The sequence below is a fragment of the Primulina huaijiensis genome, unplaced genomic scaffold (assembly GCF_012295235.1).
Source record: "Primulina huaijiensis isolate GDHJ02 unplaced genomic scaffold, ASM1229523v2 scaffold11459, whole genome shotgun sequence".
In the NCBI taxonomy this organism is placed as follows: Eukaryota; Viridiplantae; Streptophyta; class Magnoliopsida; order Lamiales; family Gesneriaceae; genus Primulina; species Primulina huaijiensis.
The window spans coordinates 307,773-325,709 of record NW_027342351.1 but is presented as its reverse complement, the minus strand read 5'-3'; the positions used below and the strand labels follow the sequence as shown (position 1 = coordinate 325,709).

At 35.2% G+C, this 17,937-nt stretch overlaps 4 protein-coding genes across 7 annotated transcripts; 2 read left to right on the top strand and 2 right to left on the bottom strand.

Moving 5' to 3' along the window:
- Positions 1-1,957: 1,957 nt before the first annotated feature.
- Positions 1,958-7,212, bottom strand: LOC140965669 (peroxisome biogenesis protein 3-2-like). 4 transcript variants are annotated; one of them, XM_073425817.1, is made up of 9 exons: positions 7,027-7,212; positions 6,690-6,810; positions 6,264-6,425; positions 5,974-6,173; positions 5,741-5,871; positions 4,583-4,710; positions 2,785-3,012; positions 2,472-2,679; positions 1,958-2,228 (listed from the first exon to the last, which is right to left on the bottom strand). In XM_073425817.1, the coding sequence occupies exons 4-9, from the start codon at positions 6,110-6,112 to the stop codon at positions 2,094-2,096; spliced, it is 969 nt and encodes a 322-aa protein (XP_073281918.1). In that variant the 5' UTR covers positions 6,113-6,173; positions 6,264-6,425; positions 6,690-6,810; positions 7,027-7,212; the 3' UTR covers positions 1,958-2,093. The 4 variants fall into 4 exon arrangements, 3 of the variants coding, with proteins under 3 accessions (XP_073281918.1, XP_073281916.1, XP_073281917.1); XR_012173127.1 differs by lacking the exon at positions 6,690-6,810 and having other exon boundaries at positions 2,331-2,679; positions 7,027-7,210; XM_073425815.1 differs by lacking the exon at positions 6,690-6,810 and having other exon boundaries at positions 7,027-7,211.
- Positions 7,213-7,959: 747 nt separating this feature from the next.
- On the top strand, positions 7,960-10,630 carry LOC140965683 (small ribosomal subunit protein RACK1). The gene is made up of 3 exons (XM_073425830.1): positions 7,960-8,503; positions 8,770-9,187; positions 10,293-10,630. The coding sequence occupies exons 1-3, from the start codon at positions 8,034-8,036 to the stop codon at positions 10,392-10,394; spliced, it is 990 nt and encodes a 329-aa protein (XP_073281931.1). The 5' UTR covers positions 7,960-8,033; the 3' UTR covers positions 10,395-10,630.
- An 888-nt stretch (positions 10,631-11,518) lies between these two features.
- LOC140965679 (exonuclease 1) lies at positions 11,519-15,889 on the top strand. The gene is made up of 12 exons (XM_073425827.1): positions 11,519-11,620; positions 11,719-11,755; positions 11,847-12,021; positions 12,139-12,217; positions 12,871-12,915; positions 13,273-13,422; positions 13,509-13,623; positions 13,842-13,942; positions 14,214-14,311; positions 14,572-14,664; positions 14,865-15,031; positions 15,356-15,889. Exons 1-12 carry the CDS (start codon positions 11,543-11,545, stop codon positions 15,796-15,798), a joined length of 1,581 nt encoding a protein of 526 aa, XP_073281928.1. The 5' UTR covers positions 11,519-11,542; the 3' UTR covers positions 15,799-15,889.
- A 200-nt stretch (positions 15,890-16,089) lies between these two features.
- LOC140965685 (protein MOTHER of FT and TFL1) lies at positions 16,090-17,678 on the bottom strand. Its single transcript, XM_073425832.1, has 4 exons — positions 17,461-17,678; positions 17,184-17,245; positions 16,810-16,850; positions 16,090-16,472 (listed from the first exon to the last, which is right to left on the bottom strand). Exons 1-4 carry the CDS (start codon positions 17,653-17,655, stop codon positions 16,252-16,254), a joined length of 519 nt encoding a protein of 172 aa, XP_073281933.1. The 5' UTR covers positions 17,656-17,678; the 3' UTR covers positions 16,090-16,251.
- Between the last annotated feature and the right edge of the window lie 259 nt (positions 17,679-17,937).

The following is a 17,937-nucleotide window of genomic DNA, read 5'->3' as shown; positions in this document are numbered from 1 at the left end:
ATATATTCCTCCCAAATGTATATGTTGAGTCACCTTTTTCACTTGTCTTAAATATATAAAGTATTTTCTGCTATTTTTATATTAATGTGTTCTTGTTTAATTTTCATTATTGCAATTAAAGTTTCATCATATATGACACTCATTGATTAAAAATAATGTAGGATAAATATGAAATTTGTTTGTATAATTGATTTTTCTCAATAATAGTATTCATATATATGTGTGAAAAACAAACAAACAAACATATTTATTCGAGACCAGAGCGGAAACATATTAAATATTAAGAATTTTTGGATTGTGTGATTTCATTGTATTCTAGATTAGCATCAATTCTCTAAAATGTGTAAAAAAAAAAAATCAATTAATCGAAGTCTCTCATGTTAAGTGTATAGAGACTCTGTATATTTTTGGTATAGTTTAAAATATTATTGGAAAACAAAAACGTCACTCCCAATGACAATTTAATGTAGCTTGGCAAACACTAAGAGCAGATTTTCAACGATAGGTTTCCTTCCATAGGGTTCTAATAAAATTATGGCTACTCTACTTTCAGATCCGATCATTTTCTTGGTACTTTTTAAGCCCAAGTTTTAGTCTTTTCCACCTCCTATCTTATCTTGCTCTCTCCCTCAAAGAGTAAATATTTATATAATTAGTGATTTTACAGTCAAAACAGTTTGACGCAAATTATAAAAAGGGTAAAATTTCCATTTCTCATTTATCACTTGTGAATGTTATAGCAGTGCACTGAGGAAGGAAATCAAATAGAATAAATAAATTTCTTTTGCCCGAAAGACCTGCTATAACATTCACCAGGTCGTAGATTGGCTTTTGAATTCCCTTTCGACCGTCTTGACGAGTACTTAAGTATTGGTGAATCAATTACTATCAAGTACTTTTTCAAGTTATGCTAATATGTGGTCGAATTATTTAGTGATCGATACTCGAGAAGGCCGAATATTGATGATGTTCAGTGTTTTCTTCAAATGCACGATGAGAGGCAGTTTACAAAAGACCCCGAGTCACCAACAATCATGATTGAAATGGTCGCGTATGACGTCTTAAGACTTGCGGTTTTGCATGCACTATTTGGAATCATCGATTCAAGTAATAATATTAACGTGAATCTCCCATATTCAATAATGTTTTGAAAGAAAATGCTTAGGATTAATTTCACGGTGAACGACACTCAATATACGAAGAGATATTATCTAACAAATATAATATATTAAGAACGAGCTGCTTTCGTGAAGGCTTTTCCTCACTCAAAAGATCCCAATGTGATCTTTAAGGAAAGACAAGAAGCTGCAAGAAAATATGTCGAATGAGCATTTGGGGTGATCCAAGCTCGATGAGCGATTGTCAGATGTCCATCTTGTTAGTATGCATTGCACAACATGATTATTGAAGATAAGTGGTGTCACGTGAAAAGTTGATTCAACAATGAAGATGACGAACCCAACCGAAGATTTTATGATTATATCATGAAAAATTCCAAGGTTCATGACAATCAAATACGTCACCAACTTCGTAGCGACTGAATTGGGCATATTTGGACACAATATTAACAATTTGCGAATTATTATTTTACATATTTTGAAACATTTATTTATATGTTATTTTTAAATTTTATACAAATGTGATTTTTTTTCTATGATTTCATTCAAATTTATAATAAAATTTTAATTTTAAATAAATGATATTTGTAAAATAAGAAAAATAATTTTAAATAATAAAATATTTTTTTAAAAAAGTTATTATTATTTTCATTTAGAGATTATAATAAAATTGAACATATATTTATTTAATATAAAATAAAAAAATAGACACAAATAATCAATTATTAAAAATTAAATTCCTTTAAGCAACTAATTTTTGGTATTTCTTCACATCACATTTTCTCTCTACTAATCCAATTTCAAAAAAGGATACATTTCATTTTATTTTTATTTTAAAAAAATATATATTTCCCTTCGTTTCTACAAATTACACGTATGATACGCAAGCCACGACCGGCTAATCTCAATTGAGTCGCACATCAACAATTACAATCCACAAATATAATATTAAACGAAAGTGGTACACGATGATCACTAAAAACAAAGGCGATCTAATGTAGCAGACAAACAAATGTTGACAACAGAGCCGTGGTGTCTGCAAATCTCCGGGAACCATACACACAAAGAAGGCCTCATCCTCTGTAATGGCGAAAACCCCACTAAGAATCTCTGAAAATTATTAATCCAGCCAACGAACACTAAATCATGTAGGGATAAACGACAGAATAAAAACACTAAAAGCTAAAAAAAAAGATTACAATATTTCACAACCTTATGTCTCGCCTTCCTCCTGCAGATCTCGCAGATCACCATAAACTTCTTTATGAATGTTTGAGATTACAACACTACCACAATGATTCTACACTATGAAGTGGGCGTACTTGAGTACAAGAGGGTGAAGAATAGTTCTACCTCTGGTATGGTTTGAATATTTTGGATATACTTATTCCTATTTGATTCTTGAAGAAGCAACTCACTCATCCGAGCAATTCTTGGAAGAAGTTTGGCCAATGGCATCCCAGAAACTAAATCGCCACCTCCAAATTCAGAAATTAGATCTTCCAACATCATGCTCACCAATGCTCGCAACGAAATGTCGACAATATTTCCGAATTCAGCACTGTATAAAGACAGATCATAACAAAATAGGGGGCGTTATGCGTTTCAAGATTAACTTGTTCTACTAAGGTATCACAAGTTTTGAATAGGCAACATCTAACCACACCTTGACACAACTGCCAGTGTCTCTGCCATGAGTAATTCATATTTGGTAGCACGAGCAATATCGGAGCCAATTGTGCCAGAGGATGCAACAAGTTTATAAGCTCCAGCATCATCAGGCATCAAATAACTCACCCAGTGATGAGGGCTCCCCTTGCTCAACAAAGTGTCAAGTATCTGAATAATAAATTCATGGAGAGACGAAAGACTGAAGAAATCCTTCAATTGTGCTCTGCAAAATTTAAGATCATGAGAAGTTAAACAGGATGTAAAACTAAGTGTATCACTGGGTGTTGCACAAAAGCTGAATTATATGGAACGACCAAGGAACAGGATCAAGTAATAACAATTTTCACAAACACAGTGCAAGAAAATGTAGATAGTAATATCATGGATTTCATCTCCTTCACACAACTAATCAAGTAGGCAAGCCACAAGCTCTAGGAAAGCTACTGCCGCGTATTAAGGACCCGAGCCTGGTGATACTGATCATCAATGTCAGGTTGAGTTGCTTTAATTTATGTAAAACTTTCAAAGTAAGGCTCCTAACTCTCTACTGTAAATTAACCACATCAATTGTGCATTTTCAAGGCAAAAAATATCTGACTAGTTCATTTACCAAATAATATACTGCTGAGCTGATATAAGTTATATTTTACACAGGATAAATTAGTATGTGATGGAAAGAGGATAAACAAGTTTCCCTCTACTTGATACACATGATGAATTGACTAATCTAACCAATAGTTTAAATCGCTCATCAAACTCGGAGAAAGTTTGGGCATATTTTCAGATGAAATCCACTGCGATTGTGTTTTCACTAGTTCATTTCATTGAAAATAAAATAAAAAATTGAATATGATGGCTGCAGAAAAAGCCAAATAATTCTTACATTGCGAGCCATCAAATATATATAATATACTCCACAACATATTTTTTAATAAAAAAATTCAAGTTAAATGGGGTAACTATTAAAAAATTTCCGCAACTTTGTTACTTACTAAGAACTTTAAAGTTTAAACCATGAACACAGAGGCCCATGACCAAAATATAAATACCTGAATTTGTTGTCAAAATATAAACAGGTTAAAATAATACACAGTACAGTTACATGACAAAGTATGAAAAGCACAGAGGTTTAAGTAAGTGAAGGCCCTAGCATGCTTCCATGGGGATATACCAGAGTTTTAAATGGTGGTCGAAGCAGCCACCTAGGCAGGAGGCAGGAGGCAGCCGCCAACTGCACTGCCTTTGCCTTAGGCGGCCGAAGATGAGCAGCGGCAGGCAAGGCCGCATTTATTTTTAATAAAACCATAATTACTAAAACATTTTCTCCTCCAAAAGTCAAAACATTGATAGGCCCACCAGCCTGCCTCCTACCGCCACGAACCCCCACCACGTCGCAGAGAACACTCCATGTTTGGTAATATCATATGAATGCCTGGTAATTATTTTACAGCCAACTCATAATCATATGAATGTTTGGTGATGTGGTAATATATAATTATGTATAAAAATTATTTTTAAAAAATTCAACCGCACCGCCTAGGTGGCCAAGGCGGTAGACTGACCGCCCCGCCGCCGCCTACCGCCATTTACAAAACTGGGATATAACATAATTAACTACTAATAAGACTATTAACTTCATCTCAATCTCAAAGAAGTGTAAGAATGAGTATTCAGTAGCATGTCATATGCACATGTACACATCAAAACACTAAAAACTTTAAAAAGAAGTTCCTTCGCTACCTCCAATCAGCTACATAAAAAAAGGTGATTTTACTTTAACTGAAAGGGCCTACCCTTTAAGGACTTCAGAAGCCGCTGCCTCTGTATAAGATATAAGGGCAAGAAGGCCATGATTAGAAAGGTAATCAGCACAGGCCAAAAACTGCTGCTCGTCGTTTCTGTCAATTAGCTCGGCTTCATCCTGGAAAACAGAAATGAAATAGCCTTCAGATACATAGTAAACTATCAGGATGTATAAGAAACACAAATTTATCCATACGGCATTTTCACATGCAAGTTTGATTCTCTAAATCATAGATCGCCACAAAATAAACTTAGCAAAAAGCACCAACTCTGCTCGCGGTCAAGAAATTTAACTGGTTAAATAGAATCATGCAGGCCAAAAGTTGTCCCAAATTCTCCAAGTCCAAAAGTATTCTGCTGGTCTAAAGAAGTCATATCCCAAAAGGCCAAAAGGAAACTGCTAAAGGACAAACTAGGGTAGTAAAAACAAAGTATTCATGGTTAGTTGAGGATAAAACCAAGAAGCCCATGAAGCTGAAATCTTGTTATTCAAAAAAGAGGAGGAACAATGCTGCTCAATTCAACAAAGCATTTTCACCTACTCAGGGTTGGCTACAAGTTACGAGTTCAATTCTAATTACTCCTCAAAATGACCATCTTTACTAAAGGTAATAGCATTAGATGTCACAAACGAATAAACATCCAATTTAAACTTTGATCTAAGTACAAAAAAAATATAAAGGAATCAACGTTAACTGCAACCGTGCTCCATTCAAACAAGATTTAAGGTAGTAAACTAGAAAATCTAATATTCAAGTTCTTATACAGAGCAGGTAGTCTGCATTTACGCAAGTATTAGCTACACGACCTTCAAGTTTATCGTCTCAAGCAAGTTTCCAATTACATGGTAAAAACATTATATTTTAAACCATCAACACGTAGATTGGTACATGAAGTATTAGGGTTAGCTCATCCATAGAGAAAGAAGAACGTGCTTTTCTTTTCTTAAGCCAAATCAAGAACCGTAATTAGGGATTCTCAATAGCTTGTGGTTATTTTAAAATTTGTCAAGTATCGTATATTTGGATCAGGATCCTCCTAGAATAGAACTAAAGCAATATCAAATATAACTCAATAATAAAATACAAGCAAAAATGATATTTGTGACTATCAGACAAAACAAATACATAGTACTGGATTATGCTTACAAGTATGTGAGAACTTCCAAGACCTCGTGCAGTGTCAATATATAGATGTCTCCCTAATATGTTGACTTGGACTTTGATATAAAGGCTCAGCATAGTCATTGACCAAAGAGTCAGTATCATCTTCGTAAAACCTGGAAGCACCGAGGCCAATTGAATAAAAAATAGCGATAATCCAACAAAACCATTAAATTTTTTGTTATCATAGTAGATGAAGGAGCACAGTAGATACACACTGAGAATTTTGAGTTTATCCCATAATTCAAGTTTTTCTGACGTAGATAAAGTGTTCGGCTGGCCCTTTCCTTGAATCAATCTCTTCGTCAACTGAGTAAGGTCCAAGTTCTCAGCTAATCTACAATCTAATAGATCCATTACATGAGGAAGTGTTGTTGAATCAGATATTCCCTGAACGCTCTCAAAATGGGCTTGAATTCTATCGATCAAACAAAAAAAAAGAACATGAGCAATGAGTTGCTTTAATAGAACAAATGAAAGAAGATTCAGAGGCATCCTAGTTCTTAACTGAGCTTTGATGAGTTCATCATTCTCTCTTTCAACTACACACTGTTTCTCGAGATCATTAAGCCTAGACCTCCTCGCATCATAGAGTTTGTAAAACAGATATCCACTTCCAAAAAATCCAAGTGTAACGTACACTTTCCTCTTATGCCTCCTCCAAAACTCCCTATTCATAAATATACGAGAAAATAAATATCAAATGTAAATAAACCGAAAAATATGAGGTGACACACAGATGAACACAAGATATGGCCTTTTATGTGAAATGATCATGGATTTGGGGAAGATAAAAGGTGAAATGGAAATGAGAAGCATAATATATGCAAGCGTAACTCCATCACGCTATCCACGAATTAAGCATCTATCTTCAAATTCGTGTTTACTACAAACTGAAATAAACATACGACACACTGATATTAGATAAAATCACCTTCACCTCAATACTTAGCTTCCCAGTAACCAAACGGATGTAATAAATCAGATCCATGATAAAACAGGAAAGGCAATTCGATCCATGCTTTCCACGAAAAAATCCCCAACAACAGACATGGCTAAGTTCTCATTATACGAAACAAGAAATTAGGTCACGGCCCAATAAACAGCTTGTTAATACGAAACAAATCCAATATCAAATATAAAAAAGAACAAACGGAGACAAGAAAGCGATTCGAGCGTAGAATTGATAGCTGAACCGTGAACAGAACCATGGTTACTCATCCATAAAGTAAACCCCAGATAAAGAAATTAAGGAAAAGAGATCGACAAACCACATTCAAACTCTTTATTCTATCCTTTTTCTCTGGAGTGTTGAATTCGCTTTACCACCGTCCCCGAGCACTGGCCGACATTTGTATCTCTCTTGTACACCACCAAGTGCGAGCCGAAAGGGTTTTGGGGAGTGGAGGAATTCGTGAAGACTCCTCCGCTCGTTTGTTTGTCCGGAATATAATAATAATAATAATAATAATAATAGGCTTGCCTTTTCCAAATAAGTAATAAAGAAATTTAACAAAATATCAACAAATATTGAAAAGTTCAATTAAATGAAGGGTTGGGGTCTTTTAATTTTATTTTTAAAAAATATCTTAGATTAATAAATAAATCAATTAAATTATGATTTTTAATAAAGAATAAAACTAAGAATAGTAATACCAAACCCCCAATAGCTTAAATTTGTATGTCCAATAGCTTATTCAATTATTTTTTTAGCTTTTTCATTCGACTTTGTTTTTGCTCGTTTTCGATTTTTAATATCATTTGAAATGATATAATTAGGTTTTATGTCATTTGTGCATCGATTCCGTAGTTTTATTTGCTTGAATTTTATTTCGTTAGCATCTAAAATCCCGGGAGTTTAGAATCAACATCCAAGTCGGGGATTCACGTTCGAAATTTTGGTTATTTTAATTTTAGAATTAGTGTCGTTTTGAAACATGACTCGTCTAAGTTTTACAAACGTGTCAAATAATATTAAATTGTTGAAGTCCAACCAATAAATTAAACATGCTTAGAATAATTATTTTTGTATAAATTTGGATTTAGCTAATTTAAGTTTATGTAAGTAATTTTATTGAGTTTTCAGTAAAATATGATACCTTTTAAGCATTAAAACTTTTTTTTAAAGTGTTTAAAAAAATATAATTTAAAGAAAAATGATCCGTCCACAGAAGCCCTAATTTCCCAAGCCATTTATATGCCACAATCCATATTTCGCCTCACCGAAGCCTAAATTAGCAACTTCACTCCGCAGGCAGAAACCCTCGAATCAAGAATCATGGCGCAAGAGCAACTAATCCTTCGGGGCACGATGCGCGCCCACACTGACTGGGTGACCGCCATCGCCGCACCAGTCGACAATTCTGACATGATCGTCTCTTCCTCCCGGGACAAATCCCTCATTCTCTGGTCCCTCACCAAGGAGGATAGAAACTATGGAGTTGCCCGCCGCCGCCTCACTGGACACGGACACTTCGTTGAGGACGTTGTCCTGTCATCCGATGGCCAGTTCGCTCTTTCTGGTTCTTGGGATGGAGAGCTCCGTCTCTGGGATCTGCAATCTGGGGGCACAGCACGCCGCTTTGTGGGGCATACTAAAGACGTGTTGTCTGTTGCTTTCTCGATCGATAACAGGCAGATCATGTCAGCCTCTAGGGACAAGACGATTAAGCTGTGGAATACGCTTGGCGAATGCAAGTATACGATTCAGGATCAGGACGCTCATTCCGATTGGGTTTCTTGTGTGAGGTATAACTACATGTCTCGTATTTCTTATTAATGTTATATTGTTCTATTTTATGGGTTTGCGAAAGGATATTTATTTCAAAGGTAGTTATCCCAATTAGATAACTGATCTAGTTGAGTGTCTGGTTACAATGAGACTTGTAAATCAAACTTCTGTGGAAACATTCATCAAGACATGGCATGATTGAAGCTGACATTATTCTCGTAGTTATAATTTTTGATGACTGCAAAATAGTGAGTTGATAAGCATATGTTTTGTTTTGCTTAAGGTTTTCTCCAAATGCCCTGCAGCCAATGATTGTTTCAGGGTCGTGGGATCGAACAGTTAAGATATGGAATTTGGCTAATTGTAAGCTGAGGTCTACGTTGACTGGCCATTCAGGATATGTGAATACTGTGGCAGTGTCTCCTGATGGGAGTTTGTGCGCTAGTGGTGGGAAAGATGGGATTATTTTGCTTTGGGATTTGGCTGAGGGGAAGAAGCTTTATTCTCTGGATGCCGGCTCTGTTATTCATGCTCTGTGCTTCAGCCCAAATAGGTATTGGCTGTGTGCTGCCACAGAGTCTAGTATCAAGATTTGGGATTTGGAAAGCAAGAGTGTTGTGGTAGATCTTAAAGTTGATTTGAAGCAAGAGAGCGAGATGGCTGCTGAGGAAACGACTCAGTCTGTTGCTTGTAAAAACAAGGTACATTTGCTTAATTTAAGTAGTTCTTTACTTTTTTTACTCATTTTGTTGTTTTTAATCTGATGCTATGGATCTTTAATTTCAGATTCTAACTTCTTGACCTTTTACTGCACTTTATGATGGGTTTCAACTTTCATGTACACTTTGAACTTTGAGTAGTTCGTTGTTGTTATAGAGTTACCAATACAATTGTGTTTTGTTATTGTAGTTTCTTCTTAATCGCTATGGGTTGCGATTGGCTAATAAATTTGAATCGGCGGAATGTGTTTTGTATCATTGTGTGTCTGTTGTAACTAGGCATTTGTATGATTTTCATATGACATATGTTGGCTAAGGATGCGTTTTGTACTCCGTAAATTTTTATATTAAATATATAGGCTAAGGAAGCTTTTTATACCCCTGAATTTTTTATATTGGTTTTATGCCTTCAACGCTGTCCCCATCTTTTACTGTTGTGCTCGCTATTGATTCAGTTTATCAATGCCATTCATTTTCGTTATCCCTTGATTTCAAACTTGTAGTTATTATACCGCCTCTGGAAATTAGTTGAAACTATTCTCCTTTTCTGATGTAATGAGCGAATTTTTTTGTCAAAATAATCCTCCAATTCCAATTTTTTTGCTGCAGATTTTTAATTGATTGAGAATTTGTGACCATATCAAGTTAATATATTTGTTGTCATTCATTGATTGACAATTAAATCTCGTGGATTTCTCAATGAGAAGTAGTTGCTGTTACTTGCTTTATAAAATCCCTTCCAACTCTTGTAAATATAATGATGTGTATCCTATTTTTCTTTCCTATAGTTTAGCATGTAATGTTAACGCCTAGTAAAAGTTTATTCTTATAACATGCTACCAGGAGCTACTCCATTCTCTTTTGGCCAACTCTTCTCCATATGTATACATGATACAAGTCCTTTCCATCTTGTCTGGGTCTTGCAATGGATAATTGTTGACGCAGCTGCTTTTGTTCTTTTAAAATGTGCCATAGGAATGTAACAACAAAGAAATAATTTGAGAAACTTGTGAACACTTACTAACCTTGGATTATATATATGTTAGCATTTTGTATGATAGCTGACTTTCTAAATTGCTTGATGTAGATAAATTACTGCACCTGTCTTAGCTGGAGTGCTGATGGAAGCACCCTTTACAGTGGTTACACAGATGGCGTTATTCGAGTTTGGGGCATTGGACGCTACTAGAAATGCGACTTCAACGGAGCTGCCAAATAATTTTTTTTTGTCGTTTCAGTGACTTTAAGTTGCAGTATTAGATTTGAACATGAAATGCTGGGTGTTTGAATTCTATTTCCATGGTTTGATATTCCCGCGGCTTTTTTCTTTATGATGAATAATTTGTTAGGTTACATGTATTTTTACGGACATTTGATCTAAGTTATTTTGTCTAATGAAGGATCCGTGGAATATTGTCAGTTTTACTGGGTACTGAGTTTTTTTATGCTTGTGACGATACTAATGGTTCATGTTATCTTATTTTCAAAACTCCATATGCAGTGGCTGACCAAAAAAATTGGGGGAGGGAGATGCGAAATTTGCAGGATATATTTATTATAGGGAGGCTCTGCAGCATTTTTTTTAAGGATTGGTCTCCATCCAAATTTCCTTTTTGCTATGGGACAACAATTTTACATATGTACTCTTACTTACCCACATGATTTGCACGTGGTGAAATTAGTCTATGGTTTTGTTTTTGAAGATCCGAACTAGTTAGCTAAAGAATTCTTTTTTTTTTTTTTATGTCTCGGTATATGTGAAACACTAAAAACGTTTTTAAGTGTTATATTAGTTTAATGATTATGTGTGAAATATTTTTAGAATTTTTAAAATGATTTATTATATTGTAATATAATCAGAAGTTATTCCTGAAAATAATGAAAGTTAAATTACAACTTTAAAATTTAAAACAGCTCATATTATGTATTTAAATATCTAAATATGCAAAATCAATAATAATGATCAAAATGATATTAAATTCACAATAAAGAAAAAGCTTTTTCTAATTCTAATAAATAAATAAAATGTAAACCACCTTTTTCGACATAATTTTCAAAACATATATTTTAAAAAACGTGTTTATGAAATCATCGTAAATTTATTATTATTTATTAAAAATTTTGAGAGTGGAAATATAGTTGTGGAAACTGGAAACCGACGTGCATTGGGACATCCGAGATGGTAATAAAAGCCGCGGGAACACTTTCGCCTCGTGAAACTTCAAATTCATTTGGCGGGTAAGAAAGAAAACGCATCAATAAATAATCCGCCAATTTCTCATCCAACGAATTACACTCTCCACCTAAAAATTATTTGCCAAAAAAATAAAAAGAGTAATGGGCATCAATAATCTTCTGAGATTCATGAAGCCGCATGTTCAATCCGTTCACATCAAGAAATACTCTGGCAAACGTGTAAAATTCTTGATTTATGGACTTGATTCTGTTATCCAACTCAAAATGCATGTCCTTCCTAGTTCCTAACTCTGTTTTTTTTTTAATCTTCGACGCAGGTAGGGATCGATGCATATTCATGGCTTCATAAAGGAGGTGATAGATAATCTCGAATAAAAAAAGTGTTATTTTTCTCGAATTACTTTTGGGGGGGGTTTGAATATAACATTATTGGCACTTTTTGTAGCTTATTCGTGTAGCATGGAGCTATGTCTGAATACTGATGGAGACAAGAAATCCCAATATTTGAAGTATTTTATGCATCGAATCAATATGCTTCGACACCATAAGATCACTCCAGTGGTCGTTTTTGATGGCGGGAATATCCCTTGTAAGGCTGCCACAGAAGATGAAAGGCACAGGCATGTTGTGTTTGTGTACAGTTGCTTGTTATCTTAGAAGTGCAAAGTTCTAGGGCGATCCAAGATTACTTGTATGCCAATGGTTTTTTTTTTCCTTTTCAAATTAATGTGATTTAGGAGAAGAAAGGCCAATAGGGATATGGCGATGGAGAAGCTGAAGGAAGGTAATGCTAATGCAGCCTCTGAGCTTTTTCAGGTATTACTTCATTGTAGTATTGTTTCTTTTAATTGTTAGCCTTCTCTTTTTGACACTAGTTAAAATTTTGTGGGGAATCTATGAAGTATAAGTATTGTAATTGCTTGTTTGTGAGTTCTAGGCAGGTGATAGAAATCACGTAGGGAGCACAGTTTGTTTCCAACTTCCTTGAGGGATCACAAATAAATTACAGACTTTGTGTACTATCCATGACATTTTATGTCGATTTGTGTGCAAGTGGGAGTACTTTTAGTACTACATCATCTCGTTACTTGGTACTCTATGCCAAGGTGGGATTTTTGCTTTTGAACTAATTAGAGAACTTATTTTCTTCACACCTCACGTGATATGTACAACCATCATATATAGATTTTTTTAATCAAAATAATCTTGAACGAATGGGTTCATAAAATATAAGATGCAGAAACTACTTTGGACCTTTGTTTGTTTTCCATTTTTCCTGTAAAGTAATTGATGAGTTTACGATCTTAGGCTTTGATAAGTTGAGTTTTTTTTTCTTGCTTTCAGCCATATCCTACAAGTATTATATGCTGTGAGGATAAATTCTACAAATACTAAATATTGGAATATAAATCTTCATGCCATATTTTCTGCATGCTACACGTCCTGATTATTTGTGTTATATGATGTAGAGGGCAGTGAGCATCACTCCGCTGATGGCACATCAACTTATCCAGGTAAACATGTCAGTTCATTCATTTGTAGGCTTCTATCCATTGTAGAATGTGGCATGAAGATTTATATTCCAATATTTAGTATTTGTAGAATTTATCCTCGCAGCATATTTTTGGATGCCTATGTTAAAAGGATATGGCGGGGTATTTTTTCATCTAACTTCGGCCAACTATTTTTTTTAAAAAAAAATTAACCTCATATAGTGTATTTCAAATAAACTTGAGGATTAAAAAAAGTTTGACCCCGTCTATTTTCCCAATTTCCCCGGATATGATATAGGAGGTGCATGCTAACTTCCATTTCCAAACTAAGTTTCTGAGGCAGGACTCATCAATAGTACCAACTGTTTTAATTTTCAGATTTTGAGATTAGAGAATATTGAATTTGTGGTAGCTCCATACGAGGCAGATGCACAACTGGCATACCTGTCTGGTCTTAAAGCTGAAGAGGGTGGGGTTGTAGCAGTCATTTCAGAGGACAGTGACTTACTAGCATATGGTTGTCCAGCTGTAAGAAATCGCGCCTAAACAAAATCAAATGTTATTCACCCTTTGCTTGATTTCAGTTCGAACTTTTCTCGTGCCAATTCTTCCAGGTAGTCTTTAAGATGGACCGATATGGCAATGGTGAAGAGATAGTTCTGGACAAGGTCTTTAATACTGTTGGTTGCGTACCATCCTTCAAAAGTTTTGATAGAGAATTGCTTACAGGTGAATTATCTTTGTTGAATTACGGGTTATGAGTTCAAGACTTATCATAATTTCAAAACTTACAGGACCGATTAGTTTCGGTTTTAGGACCTGTCACTTAGGATTAACCCGTCATGTGTACCCATGGTAAAAATATATTTTTGTTTCTTTCGCTACCCCTACTAATTTCTTGCACTGATCAGGACTTCAATCATGGGTTTAGTTTGCCAATATTTCAGGTATGTGTATCTTGGCTGGCTGTGATTTCCTTCCATCTGTTCCTGGAGTTGGAATTGCAAGAGCTCACAATCTGGTTGCCAAGTACCGAAACTTCTCCCGTGTAAGAACAATCTTTGATCAAGTAAAAGTTGAACTAAGTAATTGATAGTATGTTAATCATGTCCTAGATGCTTTTAAGAAAAGCTCAGTTATAATGCAAATCTGTCGCTGGAATTTTCACGACATGCTTTTTGTACATGAACCACCGATTGATGAAAATTGGTTTGTTTCAGCCAGATTTTCACGCATGCTCATTTCGATTTTCTGCAACTTTATTCTTTTGAGCATTGATTGTTTCTTGGAATGGCTAAAAATCCTATTGAAATTCACAGATCCTATCAGTTTTGAGATTTGAGAAGGGAAAACAAATGCCTGAAGATTACTCCGAGGCCTTCAAAGAAGCAGCTGCAGTGTTCCAGCATGCTCGAGTGTATGTATAAGATAGTATATGGTACTCCATAACACATGAAACTTCAATTTATTTCCAGTAATCACGTTGCATATATCTCATGATCTTACATCACGTCTCAACAAATGACAGTGCATATGGTGTACAAATGTGAGATACTCTCCTACTCAAGATACTATTCTTTTGGTTTGAATTTTCCTTTTCCAATGTCCAATGTGTTGAGAAGATGATGTGGGATCATAGCAATAATACTTGCGTCACTGTTTTAAGTTTGTTGGCAGATATGATGCAGCTAAAAAGCAACTCAAACCCCTCAGACCTCTAACGCCGGATCTCTTGCAAAACGAAGATAAAAATCTTGATTTCTTAGGGCCGTATCCTTGTTCTTTTAATCTGTTACTTCTCAACATGCTGATGTACAGGATGCAGGTCTTAGATCATAGATCAATAACCTGCACCCCTTTTGATTCACTTCGTTTTCCAGTCAAAGCTATTGCTACAAAGCATTTATGTGAAAGAGCAGCTTGTTTAAAACTCGGTCTTTTCTCTCGTTTTCTCCTCAACGTCAAATTAGGGACTTACCCCCATCACTAGCAATTGCAATTGCTCAAGGAAATCTGGACCCGTGCACAATGGACGCTTTTGATCACTTCCCTCAACTAAGAAACCAGTTTAATCTCAACTCTCCAGCTTCTGCTTGTAGATTCTTGAGACAAGAAGAAGCTACTGATTCCACTGAAGGTGCATTTTTCAATGTGTCAAAAACTTCTTTTCTAATAAATATTTGTGTATCTAACTGAACCCATGACCAACCATTAAGGTCATAGATATAAATACCTTGCTAATGAGGGACCCTAGATATGGATTTGGAATCAGCAATTTAATTTATTTGGGTGGATGAATCTTACATTTAAAAATAAAAGCATAAAATTTAAAGGTGCCTTTTCTCACTTCCGGTCGTCCATTTTAGCTCACCAGCCAGAAATTTTCTTTTCACTAGCGATTTTGTAATATGCTCTAAGTTAAGGAATCGTTAGCCCAAGTGCAGTGCTTATGTTGTTGCAGGCAAACACACAGATGATGTGCCAACAAACACAGTGATCAATGGTTTAGCCCAACTGAAGCCAACAACAGTTGCGGAGGAAGTGCTGAATTCCAGTGAAATTTTATCACTACAAAACTTGGTTTTCCCTTCAAACAATGAAGCCTCCACAGAAAATGTAAAAACGCCCTTTCCACTTCCTTCGAAGATTCCGAACAACAACCCGTTCAAGAAACGCAAACTGGAACAAATTCGGACAGTTGAAATTTATGAACAGGTTTCTACGGTTACTGAGATTGAGAGCCTAGGCCCCATTGTTGAATCACAGGAAAGTATAAACTCTAAACATTCAGCTCTTCTTACCACAAAAGTGGAAAATATTAGCAGAAAGCTACCAAAACATAGGCATTGCACAGCTGAAGCATCTAAGAATACAAGTATCTTAAATTTCTATTCTAGAGTGTAATTATTTTTCTCTCTAAATATTTATTATGATTTTCATGCATTCAGATCTTGTCGGTCTTTTCCATTGAATAATCAATGAAGAGTCAACAAGAAGCAAGTAATATCATTGATGTGAATTTCATGGTTTATGTTTCTATAATTTTTGAGATTTTTTTAAGAAACAAATCAAATTATTTTACGTTTTTCTGTAAAAAAAATATACATATCATCTGGATAATCGTGATCTTTTATTCGTTCAGAATTTTTTTAAAAATATTTAATTTTTAAGACAAAAACAAAAGATACACACATGTTTCATGAAATAAAAGCCATTAATTTAGAACATCCATGATTCTTACTGATGCAGGAGGATCCTCCAATAAGCACACTACAACTCTTTATTAAACTTGTATATAATCATAGCATCAATATTTTATATATAGGGTTTAGGTAACTATCTGCAAGATCAACTAATTCAGCGCTTCCGGTTGGCGGGTTCTTTGTGAGCATTGAAATAGACGGTGGCAACAGGCATTCCCAGATCAAAGTGATGCGCGAAGGCCCTCGTATTGAAATGCGAGCGACAACCCGGCGGCTCCAATGCGCTCATTGCCACTTTCTGCAGGAAGAGCACCAGTATATAGCGGTGGATTCCCACCGGTGGCCGCGGCCCTGCATAGGGCAGCACCTCCTTCCCTGAAACCACACCACCAATCACTAATCAAGAATATCTAACGCAAAATTAAATTCAGATCATATTCACTCCTGACACTCAGTTTTATTCCAACAAATAAATTTTCAGCTAGTACAATAATTCTTTTAATGGAATTATTTTAGACAAAGAATAATAAGGGACATGAGACCGTATACATTATCGCACTTCCATGGTCGATCTCTCTAAAATTCATTGTGTCAATGCATGCAAAATTAGAACCAAAATAATTAATACATGCATTAATTAACATGTATTAATTAATTAATTAATTATATAGGAAACCAATAAATCAATTTCAAGAAATCTAGATCATTTTACCTCTAGTGACATTGGTGCAGCCAGGAATGTCAGTCACGATCCTTCAAAAAAAAAAAGTACAAAAAATTATACTGATAATGAAAACCAAAAGTATAATAATTTTCAAGTTAAAATAAGTGGTTACGGTTTTGATATTTTAAGTTTGTCAAATTTCAATTTTAATATTATTTTTATTAATTTTTTTTTATTTGGAGTTCTGACACTGCACAGGTAATGCAACACACCGGTGACTGCCAAGTCTGAAAATGATTAAATTTTTTAAAAAAGATAAAACTTAGACTAAAATTTGACAGCATATAAAATCAAACTCACGAAAAAGTTTGACAAAAAATGCAATTTTCTCATCTAAGTGGGACAATGTAACAATTATTTACCAATGGATCCATTCCCTCATGCTAGGCTCACTCGGACTTGGAGCATCTGGATCTGTCATCACCTGCACATCATGCAACACGGCCACATCCCATTAACTACATCGGATCCGGACAAGATTAGCCACGAACAAACACAACCCACAAAATTTATCAGCGGCATACAAATTTTCACCAATTTTTTTCGAAAACATAAGACATGCAAAGTAAACAAGTTCTGATCAACATGTAAAGAAGAAAGAAAAGAAATAGAGGACTAGCTGGTCATGTGGGTGGGTACCAGAGTGTAGAGGTCAGTAGGAAGACCAGAGATAAGGACCCTGGGTGGTGCTGCGGCCATGGAGGGCTTGATATCGCAGCCATTAGTGACATGCTTGGTTCCATAGTACACAGACATGTTCACTGTGGGCACAAACATGTCAACCACATCTCCAATCACCCTACCAACTACCAAAGGATCAACATTTGTTGCCATTTTCAATCTCCAGAAACGTACAATATTGCTTATTTTATTTATTTTGTTGCAGTGGCTGCCGGATGGATATTTATAGGGGAAGAGTTGTGAGATTGGGTAGACATGCATAGGGCGATGTAAAAAGCAGTACACCACGTGTGAAAACCTTGCGCCTCACTGCATAAACCACCCTTTTCATGTTTTGTAGGCTGCTTCGCCAGGCGTCACAACTTTCTTTTTTCTTTTTTCTTTTTTCTTTTTTGTGGTTTTGTTTTAAAATAATTGTCCTCTTAATTGGTATAA

Bases quoted from the DNA above. Each gene is read 5' to 3' on its own strand.
- LOC140965669 (XM_073425815.1), bottom strand. The intron at 5,872-5,973 runs GTGTGTATCTAC...CGGTGCTTCCAG, and splicing joins GGATAAACTCAAAATTCTCA to GTTTTACGAAGATGATACTG. The intron at 2,229-2,471 runs GTAGAACTATTC...AATAATTTTCAG, and splicing joins ATATTCAAACCATACCAGAG to AGATTCTTAGTGGGGTTTTC.
- LOC140965683 (XM_073425830.1), top strand. From the start codon at position 8,034: ATGGCGCAAGAGCAACTAATCCTTCGGGGCACGATGCGCGCCCACACT. The intron at 8,504-8,769 runs GTATAACTACAT...GTTTTGCTTAAG, and splicing joins GATTGGGTTTCTTGTGTGAG to GTTTTCTCCAAATGCCCTGC. The intron at 9,188-10,292 runs GTACATTTGCTT...TGCTTGATGTAG, and splicing joins CTGTTGCTTGTAAAAACAAG to ATAAATTACTGCACCTGTCT.
- LOC140965679 (XM_073425827.1), top strand. From the start codon at position 11,543: ATGGGCATCAATAATCTTCTGAGATTCATGAAGCCGCATGTTCAATCC. The intron at 13,943-14,213 runs GTAAGAACAATC...TGAAATTCACAG, and splicing joins AGTACCGAAACTTCTCCCGT to ATCCTATCAGTTTTGAGATT. The intron at 14,312-14,571 runs GTATGTATAAGA...GTTTGTTGGCAG, and splicing joins GTGTTCCAGCATGCTCGAGT to ATATGATGCAGCTAAAAAGC.
- LOC140965685 (XM_073425832.1), bottom strand. From the start codon at position 17,655: ATGGCAACAAATGTTGATCCTTTGGTAGTTGGTAGGGTGATTGGAGAT. The intron at 17,246-17,460 runs GTACCCACCCAC...CATGATGTGCAG, and splicing joins CTACTGACCTCTACACTCTG to GTGATGACAGATCCAGATGC. The intron at 16,851-17,183 runs GTAAATAATTGT...TTTTTTTTGAAG, and splicing joins ATGAGGGAATGGATCCATTG to GATCGTGACTGACATTCCTG.